Source organism: Lemur catta, chromosome 8 (genome assembly GCF_020740605.2).
Source record: "Lemur catta isolate mLemCat1 chromosome 8, mLemCat1.pri, whole genome shotgun sequence".
In the NCBI taxonomy this organism is placed as follows: Eukaryota; Metazoa; Chordata; class Mammalia; order Primates; family Lemuridae; genus Lemur; species Lemur catta.
The window spans coordinates 20260385-20287238 of record NC_059135.1 but is presented as its reverse complement, the minus strand read 5'-3'; the positions used below and the strand labels follow the sequence as shown (position 1 = coordinate 20287238).

General features: G+C 35.1%; 1 protein-coding gene across 1 annotated transcript in view; it reads right to left on the bottom strand.

Moving 5' to 3' along the window:
• Positions 1-3202: 3202 nt before the first annotated feature.
• The window catches only part of BARD1 (BRCA1 associated RING domain 1), a 76354-nt gene continuing 52702 nt past the window's right edge, over positions 3203-26854 (bottom strand). Inside the window, exons 8-11 of the mRNA XM_045559070.1 lie at positions 21512-21644; positions 20236-20328; positions 5000-5097; positions 3203-3648 (exon numbers count right to left, since the gene is read on the bottom strand). Of these exons, the coding sequence (XP_045415026.1) occupies positions 3313-3648; positions 5000-5097; positions 20236-20328; positions 21512-21644 (660 nt within the window). The 3' untranslated portion in view covers positions 3203-3312. The remainder of the gene's footprint in view (positions 3649-4999; positions 5098-20235; positions 20329-21511; positions 21645-26854) is intronic.

Below are 26854 nucleotides of genomic sequence, written 5' to 3'. Positions count from 1 at the left end.
GATGGATATTATTTTCCCCACTTCATACCTGATGACACAGGTTAAACTAGTAATAGGTTGGCAAAGAAACCCAGGTGTGACTAACTTCAAAGCCTGTGAAGGATCCTCAGACGCTGGGCTGTTAGTCATTAACTGTTTAAGCCAACTCAAAGTCAGAACAGTCCAGACTCCAGTGCTTTCCCCATTTCTCCCACATCACCCTTCCAATAGAAGCTTACAGGAGTCAAACTGCACCCTTGTGCCTTGGAAAGCAAATAATCAACAATCCCTAACTCATAAAAGAGCATGCAGCTTAATTAGCCAGACATAAGACTTTCAGTTGACTAAAAACAATTACAACTGAACTGCTCAGTCTTCATTTATTAGGTAGTTTAACATGCATATCTTTGAAAAGAGTTGACTTATAAAGACAAACATTAAATTCACAATTTGTAGTTCCATCCATCTTTAAACAAAAGTGTCTTTTAGTTATTAAATAAAATAAGCATTATTTCCTGGCACTTTAATGTGTTCTGGTTAGCAAACAGAATAGACATTTGTGAGGTCCATGAACCTTTAGAACACAATTAACTTTTTCTATACTGACCCATGGAGGCAATGACAGCTAATGTGACCTCACCCCCACCTCTGAATCTTCTTATTCCCACAGTAAACGTCAAATCTCCCAAAACATAATCTTCATCTATGCAGAGGTAACTTATCAAACTCACAAAACAGGCTCAGAAGAAATTGAGACATAAAATAAATGGCAAATTCTATCTACTAAAATTCAAGTGTCTAACTCTTCAGTGAATCACCAAAACCCACACATATTGTTCACTTATCCTTATTTTATTCATAAGCCTAATATACTTCCTATCTGGTTTCCATTTTTCAGCAAGTCAAAAGAAAAAAATTAAGAGACAATAAAGTATTACTAGAGATAGATAAATAGCTACAAAGTAGCAATTGTCAAGGGAAAAACGAAAAATGGGATATAGGCAAATGCAGGTAGAAGACAGCCATGAGAAATAATCTGGAAAAGCTCCCAACCCTCTGACTTTAACAGGACCAGGAAGGAATCACTGTGTAACTGATGCTCTCAATGAGTCCAAACTATCAAAGTTACACTCTATTCAGAATAACTTATTTAAGGTAATAAAGTATCTAATGTACTTTAGAAATCTTTTTATTCAAAATTAATTAAAAATTGTTAGTGTTCAAAAAGATATGCTTGTGTTAACCGATAAGGATTTCTTTGCAACTCATGTTGAGTCTCATTCTTCAACAGCACAGAATAAGCCAATTTTACAGAAGATAGAGATATATGGAAACATGAATAACTTTAATGGTGTATGCTAAATAAAAAGGAAGTTTTAATCTAGTGATCATCGAAAAGCGAAAATAATTACATCTACACAGAAAGTGGTACAATCGTAAGTTTTAAGAGCTTAACATAAACCAAGTGCAACCAAAATAAATATTTAAAGAAACCCAAATGAAACTGCTTAGTAGTGAGGGGGAACAATCACAAAGAGGGAAAGGGATAAACCAAGAAAATGAACGAAGAAAAGTGAGCAAGAAACCCAAAAGGTGTTTTGCAAACAGAAATTCAGATGCAAGAAACAGATACAAACTGGTCTAGGAGTATGACCTACGAGGCAATAGAAAGTGACTTAAAAGTCAGTTATAAATAAAAAATGACAACCAAAATACCAGAGAACCTTAAATTATTTAATCCAGACATTATCTAACCCCTCAAATTTGTTTGGTGTTATAGAGTTCATCATTCTCCACCAGAATGAAATGGGGGACAAATACGTTACTAGTTGTAGAGAGTGTTTCAGCACTAATTCACCCTGGAAGGTCAGGGTCAAAAGTATATTATTTCATTCAAACAATATATTTCTTCATATGAAAAAGTAAGATGCCAAAGGAGGAATTAAAATAAAATGTATTTTCAAATGATAAACAGAATCTCAAACTTTCAAATAGGTGTTTCTTAAAATGTTGATTAACTTCACACTTCACAGATTCTTGGTATTTTAAAATTAGGGATATTCTATTCCGGTGGTAATCCAGCTTGTCCTCTCTGCCAAACTGGCAGGTCCCACAGTATCTCCTTCCCCAAGCCTTTAATATTCTAAGTATATTCAACTTCTAGGAAGGACTTAATAAAGAATTCTGGTTCTTAAAAAAAAATGTTTTAAAATGATCTAATCCTTGTCAATTCACAAGTGCGAGCACTCAGACCAGAGTAAGCTCCCAGGTCTGGCTATTCTCAGGTGGTGTCCTGCTTGCCTACTACTCAGGGCCTTGACTGTTTGGTATTAGGAGTAAGCCCTTCCTTGACACTTAACCGTTATGGCCTTTTGTATGATCTGGCAAAAATTGGTTCTAAATCCAGTAATCTCCAACTTCTGCCCTCACATCAACCTAAAAACTTTACAAAGGAAGAAATTAAGACCTTCAAAAAAATTATTTTAAAAATACCTAGCAAGGTCTACTAGTAATCTAATGTACTGACATTTGATTGACAATTTGCTAGAGTGTTAAGACCTTCTAAGAAATACTGATATTAAAATGTGTTAGAGAAAATGCAGTAAGTATATATACATATATAGTAAACACAGTTATAAATTAATAGTTAACAATAAGCAAATGTATACAACAAAAATATGTACCATGAGCCCAATGTTGATTTTCACCACCAAAAACTATGTGAAGGTTTAAAGCATGATTTCCTGATTAATACACAAGATAAAAAACAAGGATAAAAATGTAGGAACAGACACCCAAGAAAATTATAAAAAACAAAATAAAAACAATGTAAGTTAACAAATGCAGATGGGAGAAGAATAGAAGAATTTAATGCCTATGGTGGCAACCAGGTACTCTCTTTTCATTGCAATAGCTAGAATAAATTATTTGATAATATTCTCTGTTTACTAAAGAATGGCAAGTATTTTTGCTGGTGGGAGGTGTCAATTTTTTTCATCAAAGAATAGTAAAAGACTGAAACAGTAATGATACCCCTTGTATATTTAACCAACAGTCGGATACTATCTCATTAATCATCTTTGGTAGCTGATAATTTGAATAGAACCACATGATGAATCAAAAAACATGCCAATTTTAAAAAGAAAAACCCATAAATGCAATCCCAGCATCTAAATGGTAAACACAAAGTGAATTCCTAATCTAGCGTAAGATTTTTTTTTTAATTGAAAGAAAAAAAATATAAATAACTCTACCTATTTGTAAAAATGTGAATGATCAAAAACAGCACAATGGCTGGGTTCTCACAGACTGTGCAAGTTCAATTTGAAATATTCATCTGCTGTCAAGAGGGAGCAATTCAAAGGACATCACACAGTCTATAATCCAGCTTGAAGGAGCCATCCAGACTTTGCCCTGCCGAACCCTCTCTGGGTGATAATTAGATAAATCCTCATAGATGATATACTGTGTGCAGAAGCACTGATCAGAATCAGGTCTGGCATGGTACGCAATTGTATTGATGGTCTGAGTCACATCGCTGTCTGGCTTGGGCTTTCTACTGAGGACCTGGCCCCCCGCTGCAGTGACAAGCTTAATAAGACTGTCCTTTGGGTGGTGTATGAAGGTTCCCCCAAAATAGAAGTAGCATCCATCAAATAGTCTTGGCAACTGAAATAACAAGAAACAACTTGTTAAAGGCAGATAAAAATAAGTTTTAAATAAAAGCACTGCATATGAATGAAGGAAATAAAAATATAGGTTAAGTATCTCTTATCCAAAATGCTTGGGACCAGAAGTGTTTCAGATTGCAAATTTTTTCAGATTTTGGAATATTTGCATCCACATAATGAGCTATCTTGGGGACGGGACCCAATTATAAACACAAAATTCATTTATGTTTCATGTACCCATAGCTTGAAGATATGAAACAAAGTTCTGACTGTGGCCTATCACGTGAGCTTATGTATGGAATTTTCCACTTGTGGTATGGGTGCTCAAAAACTTTCTGATTTGGGATTTTCAGATTAGGGATGCTCAACCTATACTAGTCATGAGCAGTTAAGAAGCTACTTAATGGGGTGCTAGGACAAGTTGTATTTCAAGCAAACTAATTGGATCAAGAAAAATACTTATGCAAATAAAGGCTTCGCATTTATAATTTTTTCCCTAAGATTCAGTTACCAACTTGGTTCCTTTTTACTCTAACAAAACAGACAAACAAAAAAAACCCCAAAAACTATACATCAAACTTCTTTGATAAGGCTGCTTATGCATATTTGGTGGGACTTAAAGCCCCAAGAATTCCTAGGGTATCTGAAATATGCTTCAGGGACACCAGGTTGAACTTTATTAAATGGTAAGAGTAACATCTTTTCCACAAACCTTTATCCAGTTCTGCCTGTACGCATTCAGGTCTCTACATAGCTACATATTACCAACCTAAGGTCTCCAGGAAAGCCACGGTGGGAGTGTGGCCTCCAGGGTTCCAGAGATGTATTCACTGGGCACAAGAGATTAGGAAGCCATGGCTAGGGATCCACTTAGCTATGAAACACACTTCTGTGTGCTCTATGAAAAAAGAAAAGTTTCACAATTCCCTTCCATGAAAATTTTGTCATTTCTAATATGCTTATATATATATATATCTCAACAGGATAATAGAATATTCTCCATTAAAACTACAATATGTGGCCATAAAGACATACGGTAACTAAATCCAAGCAGCAGCTGTAAGTCTTCTTTCAAGCTACTTCCTATATCTGAGATTTACCTCAGATTCTGAAAGGTTTATGGGAATGTTCAAGATGCCAAAAATCCATTAACAGTATGAAGTTATTACCTTCTGGATTTTACTGCTCATTGTGATCATCTTTCAGAATCAAGTGCTTGAAATAAGCACAATTAAAATTTTAATCAGTCACCTGTACTTGTTGAAAGGGCAGAAGGAGTTTTTCCTGATGGTGATAATAACATTAAGTCATAATAAGAACAATGAAAGCAGTATCAAAAGAAAAAATACCAGCTGTTCTCTGTTGAGCCTGCTTCTCTGCGGACCTTCGGGAATTTCATACTTTTCTTCCTGTGCACATACTTTTCTTTTTAGACATACTTTCACCCCTGACAAAAAACAAGGATAAAAGCAAAATAAATATGAAATGAGCATTATTTCTCTCTCATTAAAATTAAGCAATATACTTAGAAGCTGTTTCTCCTCTCCATGTTTAGGTATTATTTTAAAATAGAAACCTTACTTATGCCAAAAGAAAATATACTGAAACTAGTTCTTTCCATGTAAAGTAATTGTAAGAAATCTTTCCTTCAGAGGATTAAGCAATTACTGCTGAACACTAACTGTAATTTTAATCTTTCTGAAAAACTTAAGCAAATATACTATTTCAAACATAACAATAAAAATTTACATTTTCATTTATAGCAATTACCAAAATGAAGGTGAATAAAAAGTCCATCATGAGTCCAGCCCACAATAATCTAAACTGAACACTTACGATCTGCACTGCTCGTTTTGGCAGTCACATGTCTAGTCTTCTGTTAGACTATAAATGATCTGACAGTAAGGAAAGTGCTTCAGTCCACAGCACCTGTCTCAGCTGGCTGTACAACAGGGGATCAACAGTACTTGTTAAAATAAACAATAAGCAGAGCCTGGGACATATTTGGTATTTGATAGGTACACACTGAAGCTGCCAGTATAAGATGATTTGGTTGGGCTTCACAGGAAAAAAAAGCATTCTTTTCATGGCTTGGATAAGTGTGTTCAGTTTCCAGCTAAAAAGCAAGAGCAATAGAGATAGCCGAGCCTGGCACTGTTTATAGTCATTCTACTAAGTGGCTCCTGGGTGGGGAAGCCCCGAGCAGGGCCATTGGCTGGCAGCCAGCACCAACTGTCAGGCTGAGCTTTAGAAATGACATGAGCCTTCAGGAATTCCCAGGACCGATCACAGATGTGAGGACATGGTCACCTTAAACCAGAAGCCACACCTTAGGATACTGCCTGTCATCATCAAGGCAGGGAATTGATGGCACATATGTGTATTTATCATGCTCCTGTTTTGACAGCATATAACTAAACTAAATTTGAAATTTGGAGTTAAATGACTTAGATATCCCAATTATTTCCATTGGTATAATTAGTTAAACTCCTTGAGCCTCAGCCTCCTTGCCTACAGAAAGGAAAAAAGAAAATAATACTACCTATTTCACAGGACTTCTCTGGATAAAATGCAAGAAGCATTCTGGAAACTGGATAGCATAATAAATTATCTTCATTGTAAAGACAAACCCTTCACACAATTTGCTATTTGTCTTTGAGATTATTTTGCTCAATAACCTCAGTTTTATAACTGAGATTGGAAATCATACATTATTCACTTATGCATTCCTCAGCATTTAATATACTCTTCCCATGGAACAGGAGCTTAATAGCAGAGGTTATTGGCAAAGTTGGGACAATAACTCAGGTTTCTTTACCCACTGTCTAGTATTGCTAATACAAAGGAAAAAAGTTCTTATAAAACTCACTAAAGACATAAATGTTAAAGGATTCTCTCTACGCAAATAAAAAACTATACAGTACCTGTAAGAGTTCAATTACATTTCAAATTCTTAATTATTTCAAAGTAATTTTGAATATCAAAATGTTACATCCTATTATCACTTGATATCTAATGGCTTAAAACTTAATCAGAAAGAATTTATGGCTCCATAAACATATACTTTTGATTGAAAATTAGGTATCTATGTTGGAAATATACTAATTTAACAGTATTTTGGAAAACTCTTAAAAAATGCCAGTCACAAAACTGTCTAGCTGATCCCTACTTAATTCAACAGCAGAATGACCCCAATGCAGGAGAAAAACCACTACTTGCCTTTAAACTATGCATAAGCCTGTAAAAAGGGTGGTCCCAAACCAATAGTTAATCTGCTACAAATACCAGAACTGTCTCAGGATCGCATTTGATATAAACTAAGATTCATTTGTGTATAAGTAAAAGGCCTCTGGACCTGTAATAATTAGCTTGAGAGCAAAAAAATCAATGCTTTCCAAGAGTTGGTAACGGTCTGCTTTAGACTAATCCAGACTTTATGACATAACCATTTTTAAACTTTCTTCTCTGTTACCCCCAACTGACATAGTAATAAAACCTCATCTCTGGCTTACATGAGTCAATCCACAAAACTTCAAGTAAGAGATATAACTAAAAATATGGGTACCTTTTGAGGAAAAAAATATATTTTATATATTTATTTACATATTTATTAAATATATTTATTCTATAAGTAATCCTATAATGCTTGGATTTTGAAAACTATTTAGAATTTAAGAGGTAGAAAAGACCCTGAAGAGCTAGTCCAACTTTCTTGTTATACAGATTTAGAAAGTCAATGATAACACCAGAGTTAAAGCTAACCACTTCCTCACACAACAGCCTTCCATTCAGTGCTCATCCTGAATCATATTCACAGGTTGAGTATCCCTTACCAAAAATGCTTGAGACTAGAAGTGTTTCAGAGTTTGAACTTTTTTGAATTTTAGAATATTTGCACATATATATATGCAATGAGATAACTTGGAGACCCAAGTCTAAACATGAAACTCATTTATGTTTTACATAGACCTTATACACATAGCCTGAAGGTAATCTAACATTTTCAATGATTTTGTGCAAGAAACAAAGTTTTGACTGTGTCTTAACTGCGGCCCATCACATGAGATCGTATGTAGAACTATCCACTTGTGTCATGTTGGTGCTCAAAAAGTTTTGGATTTTGGAGCATTTCAGATTTAGGACTTTGAATTAAGAATGCTCAACTTGTATTAAGCACCTATTATGTACAAAAAGAGTCATAATCTCTGCCCCAAAGAAGGAAATTCCTACTGTTTCCTGCCAACTTTATTTCAATAATCTAATCCTAAACTTTTATTAAAATTAGAAGGCTTTATCACTGAGTGCTTAATTTCAAATAAAATTTTATTGCTTTATTTTTCTCTATAAATAAATGATCCATTACCAAATTTCATTTTTCAAGCATGTTTGTAATTATACTCATGTTTTAAAGATATTAAGGATGCCACTGAGACAATCTCAAGTCATGGCATATATAATGGCAAAGGAAACTCCCCACTCTTTTCGAGAAATTTGAAGAACTTGCTATGACTCAAATTTCTGTTACAAAGTCAATTAAGGAACAAGAGCTACAGACAGCAAGAGAAGATTCATGTTTCCAGATTCAGCTTTTCCCTCTCTTTCAACTGGAAATGGTAATCTTTTGAAGAACAACAAATATGGGAGCAGGTTTGATTGTCAGAAACATAAAGAAGAAAAATATTCTTTTACATTACACATTTTTTCAAATATGTTAAAATCAAAAATAACTGGTTTTTGAGTAAAAATATCTGAATGCGAAGTTGTTTTTGAAAACAATGTTGGCTCAATCTTATGTTAAATCTAAAAAAACTGGCAATCAAATGTTCTGGAAGAAATAATTTAGATGTATCAGTGAAGTGAGATTAAAAATATTAGTAAGGCAAGAAATAGTACAAAACCAAGTTTTTAGTTCTTTATATTCCTGGTATTGAACAAAAATAAAATAGAATTATTAAATATTAAAATGAAAAGTAGAATATCATTAAGAAAACATGGAATATCAACATGTTTTATTGTTGCTTCCCTGGGCACAAATAAGTAGAATCTGAGGAGAATTTGTTTGGTTTCAGTAAACTTATTTTTCTCACACCTATAAATCCTCTAAGACAAAACTCTCTTCTCATAAATGGTCATTAGTGGAGAATGATAGCAATATCATTTTATAAAAACTGTGAATACTATGTTAGCTAATATTCATCCTATGAGCAGAATACAGAATTATAAGTTGCATGTGTCCAGTGCTCCGAAAACTTTAACTTTCTATATTTTAAAATAATCACAAGTCCTCCAAAACCAAACCAATGCTAAAATCACACACCATTATTTTCTGGTTAAAGGAGAAAAAAGAAAAACAAAATCTTTAAAGCCCAATTTATTTTATTCCATTTCCTTTTCTAACTTTAAATGACCAAAGATACAATTGTTTGTTCTAAGACCCTGCTAAAAATTACTGTGTTAACAGCTACTATCTATGTAGTAAGTACTTGTATTCTTCCCCAAGTCCAGCAAGACTGGTACAGTCAATGGTCATTATTTGTAGTCATTAGGTTCTAAAAAGATGTGTGAACACTGAATTAGTGAATAATGAACCATTGCTCCTGAAGAAAATACAGGGTTAGGTGTCTGTGAGCCTCTCTGTTCCCAACATTTTCATCAGTTGATCAATACTTAACCTTGTTTTATATATATTTCTGTTTAAAGACACCTTATTTATTATGCATTGTTGATTAACATTAAACTCAGGGCCAAAAGCACTGCACTCCAGGCCTTAACAAAACTTATCTACCACAAGTATTTTCTCTGAAAGACGCATTACAGTTTTCTTGAGCTTAGGAACACTACCCAACACTTCAGCACAATATTTAGAAGCCATTTGAAACAAGTGAAACCAATGACAAAAAACACAAAAATGCAAAAAAAAACATGGAACTAATAGACCATGAAAGGCAAATACGTGTTTATAGTATGAGAGTCGAAAGGAGGAGGCAAACAACCACCTTGTTTGACCTCAGCTGGGAACAATGCTCATCAGGTAACTCAAAGTCTTCGCTACTCTGCACATGTCTACAAAAGTGTTGTTGAATATTGATTTGGGAGTGACAAAAAAAAAAGAAAGAAAGAAAGAAAGAAAAGAAATTTAGCAAGTAAGCACATTCACAAATACAGAATGCACAAATAATGAAGATTTACTGTATGTTATTTCCATTTCGGGGAGGGAACTCATATGCAAAGAACTTAACCTGCTTAAAGCCATTCAGCTATTAAGTGGCAGAATGGGAATGTGAACCCAAGTCAGCTTAGTTTTTAAAGCCTGTGTATTTTACACTAAAATATAACTTTCTGGTACACAAGATAAACCGTGGATTCTAAAAGGCATGATGTGAATATGTCAAATGCTTTAAAGCTGCTTTAACTGAGTGTTCCAAGATGTTGCCTAATACATAAAAGTCGGAAAATTTTAACGACCACTCCATCTCTCCGAAAGCAGAGTCTTTCTGAACTTGGGACTGTTAATGCATATTCAAATTCAACACTCAAGCTGGGGACAGCCCAAGTCCCTATCGTGTGATTCTTAATTTGTTAGTTTTGCCTGTGCTTTGGTGCTTGTCTCTCTCTCCGCCATTGTTTTTAATGCAAAAATCATATTCAGCCCAGTTTCTAAGCTGAATTTCTGAAACCGGTTATTCTCACCAACTTATCATAAATGTTCTATCAAAACTGTTGTTCTTTGCATGTAATAAAAATATTTTAGAAATAGCATAAATTTTAATAAGTGCTCACTGAGGAAAAGACTATCTTCCTAATGAAGTTAATATTAACTTCACTGTATATTGAAAATGAGACTCAAAATAAAATTTTTGACTAGATCAAAATACCATATTAGAAACATTGACAGTGTGCTGGCACTATGTCACATGCTATTTCCATATTATACATCAACCCAAAAAACAGCATTAGCAACCCAGTGAAATCACTGACTTAAACTCATTACTTCACATGTAAATTATTCTTCCTACTTTAATCTAAGCATGTATAATAGTTCCCTCCCTAAATCTCTTTCCTAATGATATTTGCAGAACATTCATAACAGTTTATCTTTAGATGAACGGATATGCCAGCATATAAAGCCCAGAATCGAACACTGAACACTCCTACGATATCTACTGTATTTATCAGTAAGTGGCTAATGACTGATTACTGAAGTAAGTAAATGGGCTGTGCCTATGCTGGCTGCTTGTCCATTTTATGGGTTTGTTTGACTGATTATTTAAACTTTCAAAAGAAACATACTAAACGGGTATCTATTGCTCCTCGACAATGTGCTGAAATTAGTCAAGTCAATCAAAAGAGTCTATCCTTAATAGATATTGGAGTTCAAGAGAAATGAGATGGCAAACACCCAAAGGGCAGCACAGCACTTCCATGGGAAGGAACTACTGCATTTATAGTATATGTTTCAATTCATAAAATTTTCAGCTCCATAGCAGTTGTTCAGCAAATTTCTGTAAAGTAAGGCAGAAAAATTGAATGCTCTAATTACAATTATTAAGCTGAGCAAATACATTCCTCTGATATTCTCTTATTCCAAGTAACAATGTGCCAACTCCTTATGCCACCTAATATCAATGAAACAAAGGGGGGAAAAAATAGCGCTTTTTTCCACCTGAAAACTATTCCTTAGTTTTCAGGTCTATAATAGCATGTTTGAATGTGACAAAGTGTTTTGTTAAAGTTGCTGTCATAGCATAAAAAAGCTCAAGAATTTTTTCAAAGCTAGGAGTGACATCTACACTAAGGGTTGTGACTCAAATGCATAAAAGGGCCAAAAAGATTATATGAATGTTTGAAGAACCTGGTGTGAAATGGTAGGAGGTTGCAGAGACTGTAACAAACAGGAAAATGTACGTTATATCTAAAGACATAAAAATTACGTGGTTATGTTAGACAAAACCACATAAATCATAACAGCCCTCAGACTGCCAACCTGAAACTCCTGATGCTTTGGCTAATCAATCTCTTCATTTTATTTATGGATAAGGGAACTGAAGTCCTAAGATATCCTCCAACTCCTAGATCAGTTTTTTTTTTTTTTGGTTAATCTTTATTCTTAAGTCGTAAAAAAAAAAAAAAAGGCATCTCTATTGAGATTTAATATATTTTACTTCCCTTATAATAAATCACATTATTACTTAATAGACAAGTAGGAGGATAGTTTTAAGAGATTAGCCAAAAAGTATGCCAAATGGCAAAATCTAATGACTACCCTGGAGTGGGGAGAGATTGTGGAGGGAAAACAATGCATTTGGTTTTGTCTTCAGTGTATCGGTGAGTTTATTTGATCTGACTGATGCCAAAGCTGCCACTCTCTAACTTGTACCGTTGGTTTCAGAATGAAGACATACTTCTTTGTAGACATTTACCAAAATTACAAATTCATATCAACTTCCTAGGGAACCTCTTGAGATAAACCAACTGAACTGATTTACTGAAAAGTAAAATAAGAATGAAATAACTTTAAAACAAACTTTCAAAGAGGGAGGTGGACGATACTAGGTTTTTGGTGGGTACCATGTGCGTTGCTCCAGTGAGGGATGCACTGAAGACCCTGATTTCACCACAGTGCAATGCATCAATGTAGCATAACTGCACTTGTACCCCTTGAATATATAAAAATAAAAAATCTTAAAAATAAAGAAATAAAACAAACTTTCAGCAGTTTAAATGGTGATACCTTAATATCATCAATGAAATGGAGGAATCTACCAGCCAAGTACTGCCTAATTAATAAGCCTAAATAATGTATGGTAGTTTAAGGTTTTATTTACTCAATAAAAGCTAAGCAAACTACAGCATGAATTCTTAACCTATTTTCCATTTAAAACAAAATATGAGAACTTTCATAACATTCAGAGTCATTAACTCATCTGAAGTACAATATATACTGTAATCCTTAGTCTTTATACATATATGAAGATTTTAACACAGGTCATCTTCCACCAATTTAAAGATTATTCTTAAAATTTAACCAAACTTTTATATTTGTAATAAATCAGTAATAGAGCCCATAACTATTCCATCATCTGTCACTAAGACAATTCAATAGAAAGATGGACTCTTATTCTCCCTTTTGAAGGAAAAAAAAGCAACTATAAGACCACATCTTAGTTAGCTTTCTTAACTCATAATTTCTAAACTGAAATGACTGTATATGAATAAGTTATTTATGTAAACAAAGATTTCTACATATTCTAGAATGATACATACTTGAAAATGTGTCAAAATGCTATCCTTATAAAATGTATGCTTTATTTCATCTTTCTTTTTACATATTCTATTATAGTTTAAGATTTTGACTGAAGCTCTCACTTTGCAAAAATAAATGGATGGCCTACCTATCCATTAAACTAAGGGATTCTTTTAGTCCAGGTGTATTCCTGATCATTCCTACCATTTCATGCAAGCTTTCCTTTTGCCCTGAGATCTTATTACTTTTTATATATAGATAAGTAGCCCAGTTCCCAAAGTACTACTGAATCCAAAGTCATTAACTCAAAGTCATTAAGGTAGCTCTAGCTACACCTTAGCAAAGCCTGGAATTTTTGCATACTAATGCAGCTTATGAATTCCTGGGCTACAACAATTTTTTATAAAGAGACTTGCACTATACAGAAAGATATTCCTTTATTCTAAATCACCAGTAACACCACTATTGCCTCCTACCTCATAAAAGTATGTACATCAAGGGATGTATACTTTCATTTTAGCTCCATGAATCACTGATGGTGTTCGTAGATTCATATTAAACTTAGTCACTTTTCCTAGTTTCAGAAGGAAAAAAAGGATCATACAAATGAGAGGGAGTAGGAAAAAAGGGATTCATAAATACATACACACAAATGATTAGAGAATACGATGAAGATGGAAGAAAGCTTTAACAGGGAGATCTGTTAAATGTCCAAAGGGGTGGGAGGGACAGAAAATTAACCCTGCATGGAAGGCCATTCATAGAATTTCCTCACCCTCTTCAATAGCCAAAGCCATAAATAAATCCATAATTCTTCTGGAGCTACTGGCCATTTGTAACTGAAATAGCACTAAAAATTAGAATTATCACTCTTATTCAACACCAAATGTCTTTTAAAAAAACTAAAATACAGAATCAAACATCACTATTGTATGTCAAAACAAAAGTCCTAATAAATATGTCATTTGATTCTATTAAAATCAATACCCAAGTTTTAAAAGGAAAATAATTTTTTTGCAAATGCTTTCATATTAGGCTTTTTAATCAAGTAGAAAATATGATAGCACTAAACTTTACAAAAAAGAGAAACCACAAATAGAAAACCCTCTATAACAATGACCAAAATGGAAACACAATTAACTTATACTATCACTGAAATTTTTGAAAATCAGGTAGCAAGTAGAATAGAGAAGTGAGCCCAGCATAACAAATTCCATGGCAAAAAGTGAAAAGACAATGAAATAAAGGCTTCAAATATAAAATTTTCATGCTAAATGTTCCCATCCAGATTTGGGATATCCCAGGAAATACTGTCACAGATGATTAGATTGTATGATTCTATATAAATACCATGTATAAATTATTTATTTTGGGGCTACTTTTTAAGCTAATATTGTAGTCATAAGTGTATCTATATATAAAAACACATTTCTTCACATGATAATATGCTAAATTTATTTCATTTAATGCATATTGAGAAGGTCAAATTCTATCACAAAAATATATGACTATATCATAAAATTTTCTTAAGCAAAACTTCAGCATTAACTCTAAGACCATGTATTATGAATAATAATATTAAAATACTCCACCTTGGTGTAGGTATAAAGATCAAACTCAGTCTACTGTCCAAAAATTCTCACAAAAAATGGAAAATTCATGCTCAGAGCTTTCTTAGTAATATATTAGAAGTTCAAATACTTATGTAAAAACTTCTGTTCTCATTAGGACAATCACCATATTAAAACATATTTGCTAGATCTGTTTACTGCTGTCTCAGATGGGAGAAACACACACATGCAGGTTCTAATTCCCCTGATTAAGATCAAACCCCTTACCTATCCAATTAATCTTTGGAAAACACTAAAATAAAAATATATTTTCTAATTGTTATTAGAACTTGAAAATCTGTATTTATTCCTACAGAATTTTAATTTTACTAACAGGAACACATTGTCTTTAAAACCATTACAAACCTATAGGCCTCTTCAGTAACCCAACCATCCACCACTACTTTGGTTTTTTTTGATTATTTTTTACTCATACACATTCACACATTTATATATTGTTTAAAGTGAAGATATAATTGTTTTATGCTTTTTGAAAACTTAATCCTGGCTGGGTGTGGTGGCTCATGCCTGTAATCCCAGCATTTTGGGAGGTCCAGGTGGGAGGATCATTTGAGGCCAAGAGTTCAAGACCAGCCTGAGCAACATAGTGAGACCTCATCTCTACAACAATTAAAAAATTAGCTGGGCGTCGTGGCATGTGCTTGTTGTCCCAGCTACTTGGGAGGCTAAGGCAGGGGGATTGCTCAAGCCCAGGAGTTTGAGGTTGCAGTGAGCTATGATGACACCACTGCACTTTAGCCTGAGCAACAGAGTGAGACTCTGTCTCAAAAAAAAAAGAAGAGGAAAAAGAAGAAATTTAAACAATTCTGTTTTTCATAATATTTTTGTCTTAATATTTATCATATAAAAATACAAACTTTTCAGAGAATATCTTCAAGCACTCCAGAATTTTCTTAATTCTCTCATATTTAGGTTATTCTCTCTATTCTTGCTACTAGAAGTAACAATGCCAATACTTCTGTCTCTCATCTGTCTTACTTGCTTAGGGTAAATCCTCACAGTGGGAATCCTGGATCACAGGATGTTTTTTTTCCCTTGGACAATCTTCCCGGAAGGACTTCTATAAGCATGAAGTTGCCTAATCAATGTTAGTTTACAGTAATGCTTTGGTATATACATTTTTTTTGATGATTAGCAAAGTTTGAATAGAATAAAAACTGCATTTATTTTCAAAATTCCACAGCACTGTCAATATCCATTTAAAGAAGCATATTTTAAGAATGAATTCGTTAGCCTGATTATAAGGTTATTTATAAACTGATAATACAATAATTAACTTTTAGGGTCTACCTCTCCTGAATGAAAACAAAAAACAAAAAAACACCCTATTTGGCCCTTCCCCATTTCACAGACACAAGTTCAATGTAAAATGCTTGGCACAATCCTCCAGCAACTCCCTTAGGACCTGGGGACTTCTAAAGCTTCCATAGCTGCAATTTTATTTAAACTTAAATAAGAGTAGGAAAGAGGGAGAGATTATTAAAGAAAAGATGACAGCCATCTGCTCTCCCCTTCACGATGAAGTGAGAAATGAGGATACAGAATTAAATTTTCTTATAAAGAAGTTAGAGTAGGAAATATTTTGAAAGCAGTGTACTAAAAGAACAGGTCAGTAAAAAATATTTTCTTATCGAAGGCTAGTATGCATCTTTAAGATGCAGTTTCATTTTTTTCATACTCTAAAATGTTAATAAAATGACTTATTTGTACATCTCCTACTCTTTCATTCTAGTCCCCTCTTTAATTACCAAAATTTACCCTTGTAATGAGAATGGTTATTAATTGGCTGTGTGGAATGAGCACCAAAACTAGGACTAAAGCAGAGTCTGAGCCACAAACTTGATCTTGAAAAAGAAACTTTTCTCATCTATAACCTTTATTTTTATAAAATATAAGATAAATACCATTCTGTAAAATATTTATAAAATAAATATGATGAGACAGATTGGCTGGTCTGTACAATTATGGCCTATTCTCAGAATCTTCATACTAAGTCCACTAATTGTGGCATTGTAAGATACTCTACATACACAATGTAGGAAAATAAGAGATATCAAACAATTAAGATAAAATGCTTTTGAACAGAAAACTTCTACTGGATCCAAATTCTTTTTGTTAAATTTGTAAAATAATTATCTACAGAGAAAATTTAGAATAAAATTCCTCTTGAATCTATTTGGTTTATCAAAATTCTCACAAAAAGTTTAAAGTTTCTTAATTGTTAATCCAGTAAAGATTTTGTCTTCTAGCAAGCCCATGGACAGATTCAAACATAAAGTCATAAATCTTTACACATAATTTTGAAAGCTTTGGTCTACCTCATCTTCTTATAATATAAATGGTTTCAAATAATTTTGAATGGCTCTGAAACGATTTTTAAAATCAAACTGAGCCAGCACAGTGGCACATGCCTGTATTCCCAGCTACACAGGAGGCTGAGGTAGGAGGATGGCTTGAGCCCAGGAGTTCAAGTCCAGCCTCAGCAATCTCACAAAACCCCATCTCTTTAAAAAATAAAAGCAAACAAAAAAAAAAACTGAGATGCTTGCCACTGAGAACAATATAGAAACTATGAGAAATATATATTAGGAAAGAAGGTAATTGAAAGTTCTTGCTTTCTTTTTACAAACCCAGTAACTATTTAAACGGATTGCCTCAAACTCTGAACGTATTTCTCTTTGGACCCTATACTAGAACATACAAGGATATGAACTTCAATAAGAGATTCCATCTATCCTTTATCCTAAAAGAACCATTGATATTAGAGGATATTATTCACTACTGTGAGAATCACTAATTAGCACACTATTAAATTAGCTTGAGTCCATCAGTACTTCTATCACATAAAAAATGACATGGCCAAGCCACTAAAGTGACAAAACTTAAATTTCCCAAAGAAAGCAGACTTTATGGAAAGAAATCACATAGCCAGTACGTGTAACCAAATGCCAGTTCAGCATATTCACAAGAACCAGACTCAAAGTTAAGTACAAGTCTTAGCACTTTCAAAATTTCATATGGCTTCTTTATTACTGAGACCTTATGAAAATCGTCCTCTTCCTATCACCACTGGCAAGGTTTCTGGCGCAGGTTTGGTACAAAAGCATCCATAACATGAAACCATTGTAAATGAGTTTTTTCAACGTGGAGGCTCAATAAGATTTATCACAGATTTGAAAGGAAAAAGAGAGTTCAAAAATCAGTGAGATATAAAGAGAAACTGGTTTTTCCTATGTAAATGGTCAATCAGTCCGATTACTTATCATACTTCTCAAACTGGTTGTAATCAGGAAGACTAACAACAGGGACAGGAGAACAGAGGGAGTGCCACCACTAGCCGTAGCCACTTAGCTGGATCAGATTGCACCCGTGGAGGCCAGCATCACAAGAAAAGAAGTGGTAGTGTATTTAAAAAGGACATAAGGATTGCTGAAAGGAAACAGTTTTACAAACCAAATCGACGTCCAGCTACAGATTAAATTAACAATTAAGATCTTGATAAATCAGGCATTCTACCATAAAACCTTCAACGCACAAAGCCATTATTTAAAACTAATTTTAATCCATCATTTGCTTCTTAAAAAGAAAGTTTCATTAAATATATCCACTATTCTTTAACTTTTTATTTTAAAATAATTATAGTCACAGGAGTTTGCAAAGAAATATAAAAAGAAGCCCCATACACCATTCCTCCAGTGTCCAATGTTAACATCTTACACAATTATAAAAATACCAACAAACTGACATTGATATAATCCACAGAGCTTATTTGGAATTCATTGGTTACACACACACTTGTGTGTATGTGTGTGTGTGCACGTGCGCATGCAGATCTATGTAATTTTAACATGTGTAGCCTAGTATAATGTAACCACTACTATGATCAAGATACTCTCTGTGTAGCCACAGAAATAATCAATAGAGTGAATAGACAACCTACAGAATGAGAGAAAATATTTGCATGCTATACATCCAATAAAGGACTGGTAACCAGAATCTACAAAGAACTCAAGCAAATCACCAAGGTAAAAAAAAAAAAAAAAAAATCAAACAACCCCTTTAAAAAGTGGGCAAAAGACATGAAAGAAACTTTTCAAAAGAAGATAGACTAATGGCCAACAAACATATGAAAAAATGCTCAATGTCTCTAATCATGAGGGAAATGAGAATCAAAACCACAATGCACTATAACCTAACTCCAGTGAGAATGGCTTTTATCAAAAAATCCCAAAACAACAAATGCTGGCGAGGATATGAAGAGAGACGAACACTTATACACTGTTGGCGGGACTACAAACTGGTACAACCTCTATGGAAAGTAGTATGGAAATATGTCAAAGAACTAAAAGTAGACCTACCATTTGATCCAGCAATCTCACTACTGGGTATTTACCCAAAGGAAAAAAGGACATCTTATAAAAAAAATACCTGTACCCGAATGTTTACAGCAGCACAATTCACAATTGCAAGGATGTGGAAACAACCCAAGTACCCATCAATACATGAGTGGATTAATAAAATTTGGTATATGTATATCATGGAGTACTACTCAGCCATAAAAAAAAATGATGAACTAATACCTCTTATATTAACATGGATGGAACTGGAGACCATTCTTCTAAGTGAAGTCACAAGAATGGAAAAACAAACACCATATATATTCACTATTAAATTGGAACTTACCAATCAACACTTAATGTGCACTTATGGAAATAAAATTCATCAGAAATCAAACAGATGGGAGGGGAGAGGAGAGAATGAGTAAATTCACACCTAACACGTACAATGCACACTATCTGGGTGATGGGTACACTTATAACTTCGACTCAAACTGTACAAAAGCAATTTATATAACCAAAACATGTGTACCCCGATAATACTCTGAAATGAAATGAAATAAGATAAAATTACTCAACTGTATCATTTCAAGACTCCCTGTCACTCTTTTGTAGCCACTAATCTTTCCTCAACAATTAGTTAACAAAAAGTTAATCCACTGTCTTATTTTAGCCATGATATCAAAAGTAGATACTTTAGCTATTGAGGAGTAGAAAATAACCATGTATAAGCTTTCTTCTTATTTTGTCTCAAGTCCTAAGTGAATCCAAGGATAAGAAAAGAAACAAGTGACAGTAGGGAAGGGAAAAGGCAGCACTGAAGGTGGTGGGGTTTGACTACTAGCAAGAAGAGGGGAGCAGGGACACATTTTCAGTGGAGGTTGAGATAGCTGGAATCAGATAGTACAAGGCAGTCTAAATTTTCCAACATCTTCCTAAAAATACTGGATTAACTAAGAGACCAACAGGGTGTTATATAAGTAATATTTTAGAAATCATAAAGGGAAAGCAATAAACTACTTTAATTTCATAGACCTGTCACACAGTATATTTAAAACGTGTTCATTAAATGAAATATATCATTTAACATTAATATGGATTGCTTAAGGTACACTATGTACTCCATTTACTCTTTATTAAAATAGCTGGTAGTGTAGGAAAAAAGAACTATAAAACCAGAAAATATTTGTAAGTTTCTACTAATAACACCTAAATGATGCCATTAATATGAGAAGATTTTTCAAAATGCAGTGACTAACCAGAGGTAACAAAGTTAACATAAGTTCCTTAAATAATTATGGGCAGTAACAACTGTGAAAAATGAAACTAGTCTTGTTAATTCATTTTTTAATTCCCCCAAATCTAATACTTACATTCAAATTTCATGATCCAGCATCCACTGAGAATCCCAAGCATACACTTCAGGGTACTTTGAACTTCATCACCAGGAACAATAACATGAGTTACTAGAATACAAAAAAAGCAGTAAGAGAAATAGAGATATAAACCAAAATAATTCTTTAATCAGTCTGTTTTTTATAACTAGTTAAGTCTATATTTTATAAACTTCTTTGTTTTTTTGGTTTTTTTTTTTGAGACACAGTCTCACTCTGTTGACCGGGCTAGAGTGCCGTGGCATCAGCCTAGCTCACAGCAACCTCAAACTCCTGGGCTCAAGCAATCCTCCTGCCTCAGCCTCCCGAGTAGCTGGGACTACAGGTGTGCACCACCATGCCCGGCTAATTTTTTCTATGTATTTTTAGTTGTCTAGCTAATTTCTTTCTATTTTTTTTAGTAGAGACGGGGTCTCAATCTTGTTCAGGCTGGTCTCGAACTCCTGAGCTCAAACGATCCGCCCGCCTCGGCCTCCCAGAGTGCTAGGATTACAGGCAGAAGCCACCGGGTCCAGCCTATATTTTATAAACTTCTATCTGAATTTTCTTCAAAGGCAACAATTTTTACACTTAAGCATAAGACTTCTTTTATTAATATTTAGTATCACTTTCTAACCTGGCCATCAACATAAAAAATCAGACAAAAAAAAAACCGTATTAAAATCTTAAAGCCACATTAGCAGACAAATACTTTTTCTTTTATTTTCAACTTATAACTAAGCAATTACAGCATTACATCATACTACAATTTATGTGTCATTAGCAGAGTCAAAAATTTGCTTTTCCAATGTACTGTTCTGTCCTAAAATATATGCAAAGCTTTAACCTTTACATTTCCTAACTACATTAAGACTGTAAGTAGCCTGGGCAACATAGTGAGACCCCAGTCTCTACAAAAACCAAAAAAATTAGCCAGGCACAATGGTGCGCACCTACAGTCCTAGCTACTTTGGAGGCTGAGGCTGGAGAACACTTCCATCTAGGAGTTTGGTGGTGCAGTGAGCTATAATTGTGCTACTGCACTCCAGCCTGGGTGACAGAGCAAGATTCCATCTCTCTAAAAAAAAAAAAAAAAAAAAAAAGTTGTAAGTAGTTTATTACTATAAAACTATTTTAGATTTATTATAAGATGCAAAGTATATGTATATAGTTACCTCCCAATGGCTAAAATATATATCAATTATCAAAGGTAGTTCTTCAAAAGGATTATCTATTTAAACATTTTTTCCTACCAAAAAAATGTCAAAATCCTCACCTGTACTGTCAAACTCAGCACACTTTTTAGCCTTAAGAATTACAGCAAGCTCACTGAGCATGTTCTGTTGTTCTGAAGAAAGCCCACTGCCTATAAGCACAAGAGGTCGATCTCTGCGCTGCCCAGTGTTCTTCTGTTAACAAAAAAGGAGACATCACAGCATTAAAAATATCTGAAGACTAGAGAAAGATGTTAAACAGACCTTCATTTGATATAAGCTTGAATTTCATTACTTAGCTTACTGTAATAATTCTCAATAATTTCCACTGAATCTGTACTCAGAACGTTGATGCTCAATGCATTTAAACATATTTTTCTATTTCCTAATTTTACCCTCAAGAAAACATCACTCTGTACCCAAGGCATCTTGTTTCCTTGATTTTAAATTGGGTCTCTCTAGGGTTCTACAACTTCATTCTGTCACGTTTTCTCCCAAGTGACAAAAAAAACCCACTTAAAATGATCAATTCCATATGCCCCACCACTAACTTATCCCAATAGTGTTAAACTCAACTTGGTCTGTTTAGTTTAAACTGAGATTATCTGAAAACATCAACAACACCAAGGCTTCTATTAATAGAACAGCACCGACCTCAAAGATAGAAACAAATTTTTATTTTCAAAACAGTAATCTCTCAAAACCAACAAGATGAAAACAGACAAGAAAATTATCAGGTCCGCAAATGTAGTAAGAAGTCCATGGAGCTCATGAAAAGAAAGTAAGTGCTTTGACTACTAAAACTACTTTCACTTTCATATTTAGACTTAGAATTTCCAGGAGATAAAAAAGACAAAAATAAAAAGAAGGCAACAATAGATTTTATTGAAGATTATAAGTAAAAGATTCAAAGAAACAATGGGATAGTGGCTCTAATAGCAGCCAACAGAAATTTAACAAATGGAACTGGAATGAGAGCTAGCTGTAAGCTACTTAAGAAAACTGAAGCAAGGATCCCGCAAAGAAGAAAGAAAAAGTTAATCAGTATTTTTGTATTAAGGATAAAAAACCAAACACAATACTGTCATTTTTTTTTTTAATTTTTTTTTTTAGAGACAGGGTCTCGCTCTTGCTCAAGCTGGTCTTGAACTCCTGAGCTCAAACGATCCTCCTGCCTCGGCCTCCCAGAGTGGTAGGATTACAGGTGTGAGCCACCATGCCCGGCCACAATACTGTCATTTTTAAACACAAGACATAGAGCTCTCACATGTATATGAGTACATAATGTATACTAGACATCTGAGCTTTCCAAACCTCCAAAGAACATGAGGGAAATGCCGAAGGGATGGCCACCTTCAATTCACTAACCAGATGGGAGAGAGTTGGTACTTAAATATTCACTCCACATATCAGAGTAGTGATAATTTAATCAGTCCGATGCCCTACAACACTTAAATCGCTGGCTACATCCATAAAGAGATTGATCTCAATAATTCATTCATTCAAAATATGTTGAGAGCCCACTATGTATCAAGCAAGCATACAGGGCATTTCTTAAAAGTATTTCCATAAAAAGTGTTTTTAAATGACAGAATTCAGCACTTAAAAGTTCAGCTACCTGAATTACCTATTCCTCTAAGGTTCTAGTAGCAAAGGTTTTACCGTACACACTACATAAGCCACACACAAATTTACAACATTTCTGTGCATGCATCTTTCCTAGTCACTAAATTGTAAGATGATGTAACCATGTCTAACCTAAATGGTATTAACACTCCATAACATGAAAATAGTTTAGAGTGCTTTATGGATTGTTCAATTACTACATAATGATAATATTAAAAAACAGTATAGTATTTCAAAAATTCTTGTCAGTCATACAAATAAAAGCCATAAAAATAGCTCTAAATAGAGCACATTACTTCTCAATTTATATAACTCCACTTCAGCTAAATTAGTTTGGTGCACAAAATACAAGAGTGAAAAGATATCATTTCTAAATATAGTACATGATACTATTTCTACCAACCCAAGGAAAGCACCAAAGTGGGTCAAGCACTTTCCTATCACAGTTTTTTAATTTGCATAAAAAATAGAAACTGGCACTAATTTCTCATAGTTAAGAAATGCTATAATAAAACATAAAGCAAACAGCTGCCAGAGCCACATGTCTGATTTGGGCTGGGGTGGGGGCTGGGGGGTTGATTTGAATAAGCAGAGGTCTCAGAACCACAAGGCTCAAAAGAGGTTCAAAAACATCCCAAGGATTCAACACTATAATTTTATAGAAATTAGATATTATGTTCATTAGCATTAAATAAACTCTTCAAGAACAATTCGATAGGATACTTTTTCTTAGGTAAAGTGATTATTCTTGAGTTTATAAAAGATAAAGTTGAAAAAAATCAGAAAAAATATAAAAAGAAGAACCATGCTGTTCAAAAGGGATCATGGGCAGAGAAGTCCCAAAATGAACATGGCAAGCAGCTTTTTAAGTCTTTAAGATTAATGGTTGCTTCTCAAATTTAAAGCAGTTTTCTGAGGCTGGGTGCCGTGGCTCATGTCTGTAATCCTAGCACTCTGGGAGGCCGAGGAGGGAGGATCACTTGAGCTCAGGAGTTCAAGACCAGCCTGAGTAAGAGTGAGACTCCGTCTCTACTAAAAATAGAAAAATTAGCTGGGCATCATGGAGTGCGCCTGTAGTCCCAGCTACTCGGGAGGCTGAGACAGGAGAATGGCTTGGGCCCAGGAGTTTGAGGTTGCTGGGAGCTAGACTAATGTCAAGGCACTCTAGCACAGGTGACAGAGCCAGACTCCATCTCAATCAATCACTCAATTAATAAATAAAGCAGTTTTCTGAAAGCCATTCATCTTTACTTGAAACAAACAAAAAATTCTAAATGGGAAGTAGAGGAATTCAAGAATCTTTTCCCTTCTACATGATGTTCCCTAGAGCAGCTCCTCAGAATAGCCTGGGAATCACTGATTTAAAGGATTCCAGGCCAGGCACACATAGCTCACGCCTGTAATCCTAGCACTCTGGGAGGATTGCTTGAGCTCAGGAGTTCGAGACCAGCCTGAGCAAGAGCAAGACCCTGTCTCTACTAAAAACAGAAAGAAATTAGCTGGACAACTAAAAATATATATAGAAAAAATTAGCCAGGCATGGTGGTGCATGCCTGTAGTCCCAGCTACTCGGGAGACTGAGGCAGGAGGATTGCTTGAGGCCGAGAGTTTGAGGTTGCTGTGAGCTAGGCTGATGCCATGGCACTCTAGCCCGGGCAACAGAGTGAGACTCAGTCAAGAAAGAAAGAAAGAAAGGAAAGAAGGAAAGGGAAGGAAAGGGAAGGAAAGGGAAGGGAGGGAGGGAGGGAGGGAGGGAGGAAGGAAGGAAGAAAGAAAGAAAGAAAAAGAATTCCAGACTCAACTACCAAATACCTGTGCTTGTTTCAGGGGCAAACATGTATCATAAAGAACATGCCAGTGCTCATTCATGCATTCAACATATACTTATTGAGTACTCAGTATTTGCCAGAAACCATCTGGAAGCCAAGGCTACTACGGTAGACAAAAGAGTCAGTCCCTGCCCTCACAGAGTTTATATTCTAGTTGAGAGTGAAAAAAAACAGTAAAATAAAAATGTATTATCAGGTAAGTGGTATGGTAGAACCAAGCAGGGGAGAGGGGTTGAGCAGCACTGGGAGGCAGCTATTCAATATACAGTGACACAGAGGCCTCTCTGCTAAGCCCATGCTGGAGTCGGAGCAGAAGGGCATGAGCAAGGAGGCCATGGCAACATCTGGCTCCCACAATGCTTCCTGGCAGAGAAAGCAGCTAATGCTGAGGACCAGAAATGGGAGCCCATTTGGTAGGCTCAAGACAGCCCATGGAGCTGAAAAACAGTGAATGGAAGATTAGTCCGGTGGTGGCTGGGGGGAGGCAGATCTCAGAGGTTACACCTGAAGGACTGAACATGAAGAAACTACCCTTTCAATTTACAAGGACTTGATACCATTGACTATATTTTCCTTAGCAAAGTATCAGTCACTAAGATAGTAAAGAATGCCACTCCCAGACCACGTCCACATGACATGCAGAAAGTACAGGTTTCTGACATTTAATAATAACCCTTTTTTTCTGAAAGGCATAGCCATCCTCAGACTCCAAGAATACTATAAAGATATCTTTATTCTTGACACATTTAAAATAATGCTTCTCCAGCTTTTATATAAAAGAACACTGGCAAATGACAACTTGGTTATGCTATGTTCTGCCAGGAGACTTCAAGTACAAATGAATAAAACAAGTACCAATTTATAGATGTTAGGTACGATGGAACTGAACTGAGTACCGACCTAAGATTTAAGAAATGAATTCTAACTGGTCTATTAAAAAAACAAACTTTCTTTCTGGCAGGTTAACCCTGGGGCAAATCACAACCTCTCTAGGTCTCAGTTTTCTCATTTGTAAAATGAGGAAATTAAACTGCTCACTTCTAGGTTCTCTTCCAGTTCATTACCAAAACTATAATTTGGAGCATATTTATAAGGCTGAAGTCTAAAGCAGGAGATAAAGGGTTTGGGGGGTATCCAGGTCCAGGAAAGCACCTATGACCCTAGGCTACCCCCTTATCTTAAACAATGGCATCAATTACTACTCCACTGCCCTTACTCCACAAGAGGCTCCTCTGTCCTAGAATGGTCCTAGACCTCAGCACACCACTTTTGTCTTATTTTCCCCCATGTGAGCAGCTACTATACACTAAGTCCACCACCATCTCTCTGTCAAATCCCTCCTTCTTCTCTCCACACCATCACTACCCCCACCTATACTTCCAGTCCTCAGCATTTCGCACCTGGACTCTACTTCCGCAGCCTCCCAATCAGTCCTCAGTCTCTTCCCACTCCCAGCTGTCCTGGAGACAGACCCATTCCAGTTAAAAACACAGTGAAAGTGCCCATTAAGTCTAAACTCTTTATCAGGGCATTCAAGGCCTTTCCCCTTGAATTCCTCTTTAACATACTTTATGTTCCTCTCATACTAACTCCATAGTTTCTCAAATTTCTAAGGTTCTTTAGAAAGCTGTCTCTGAGCAGCTGTTCCTTAGATGTGGAGTGTCATCCCCACTCTGTATACCTGATTGCAATGGGCATTGCTGATTGTCCACTCAAAATCCATTCCTCACTTCCTCCCCACTAACAGAAGCCCAATTTTGTTCAGGTATCCACCCTTCAAGGGCTGACCCTGTCTCTAGCCCCAGAGTATGTCAAACCAATTTCTGACTAGTTCTGACCAGTAAGACAAGAGGAAGTCCACAGCAAGGCTTCCAGTAAAGGCTTTAATGCCTCTTTTTTAGCTGGCCACTGTCACATCTGGAATTGTGGCAATCTTCCTATAACCATTAA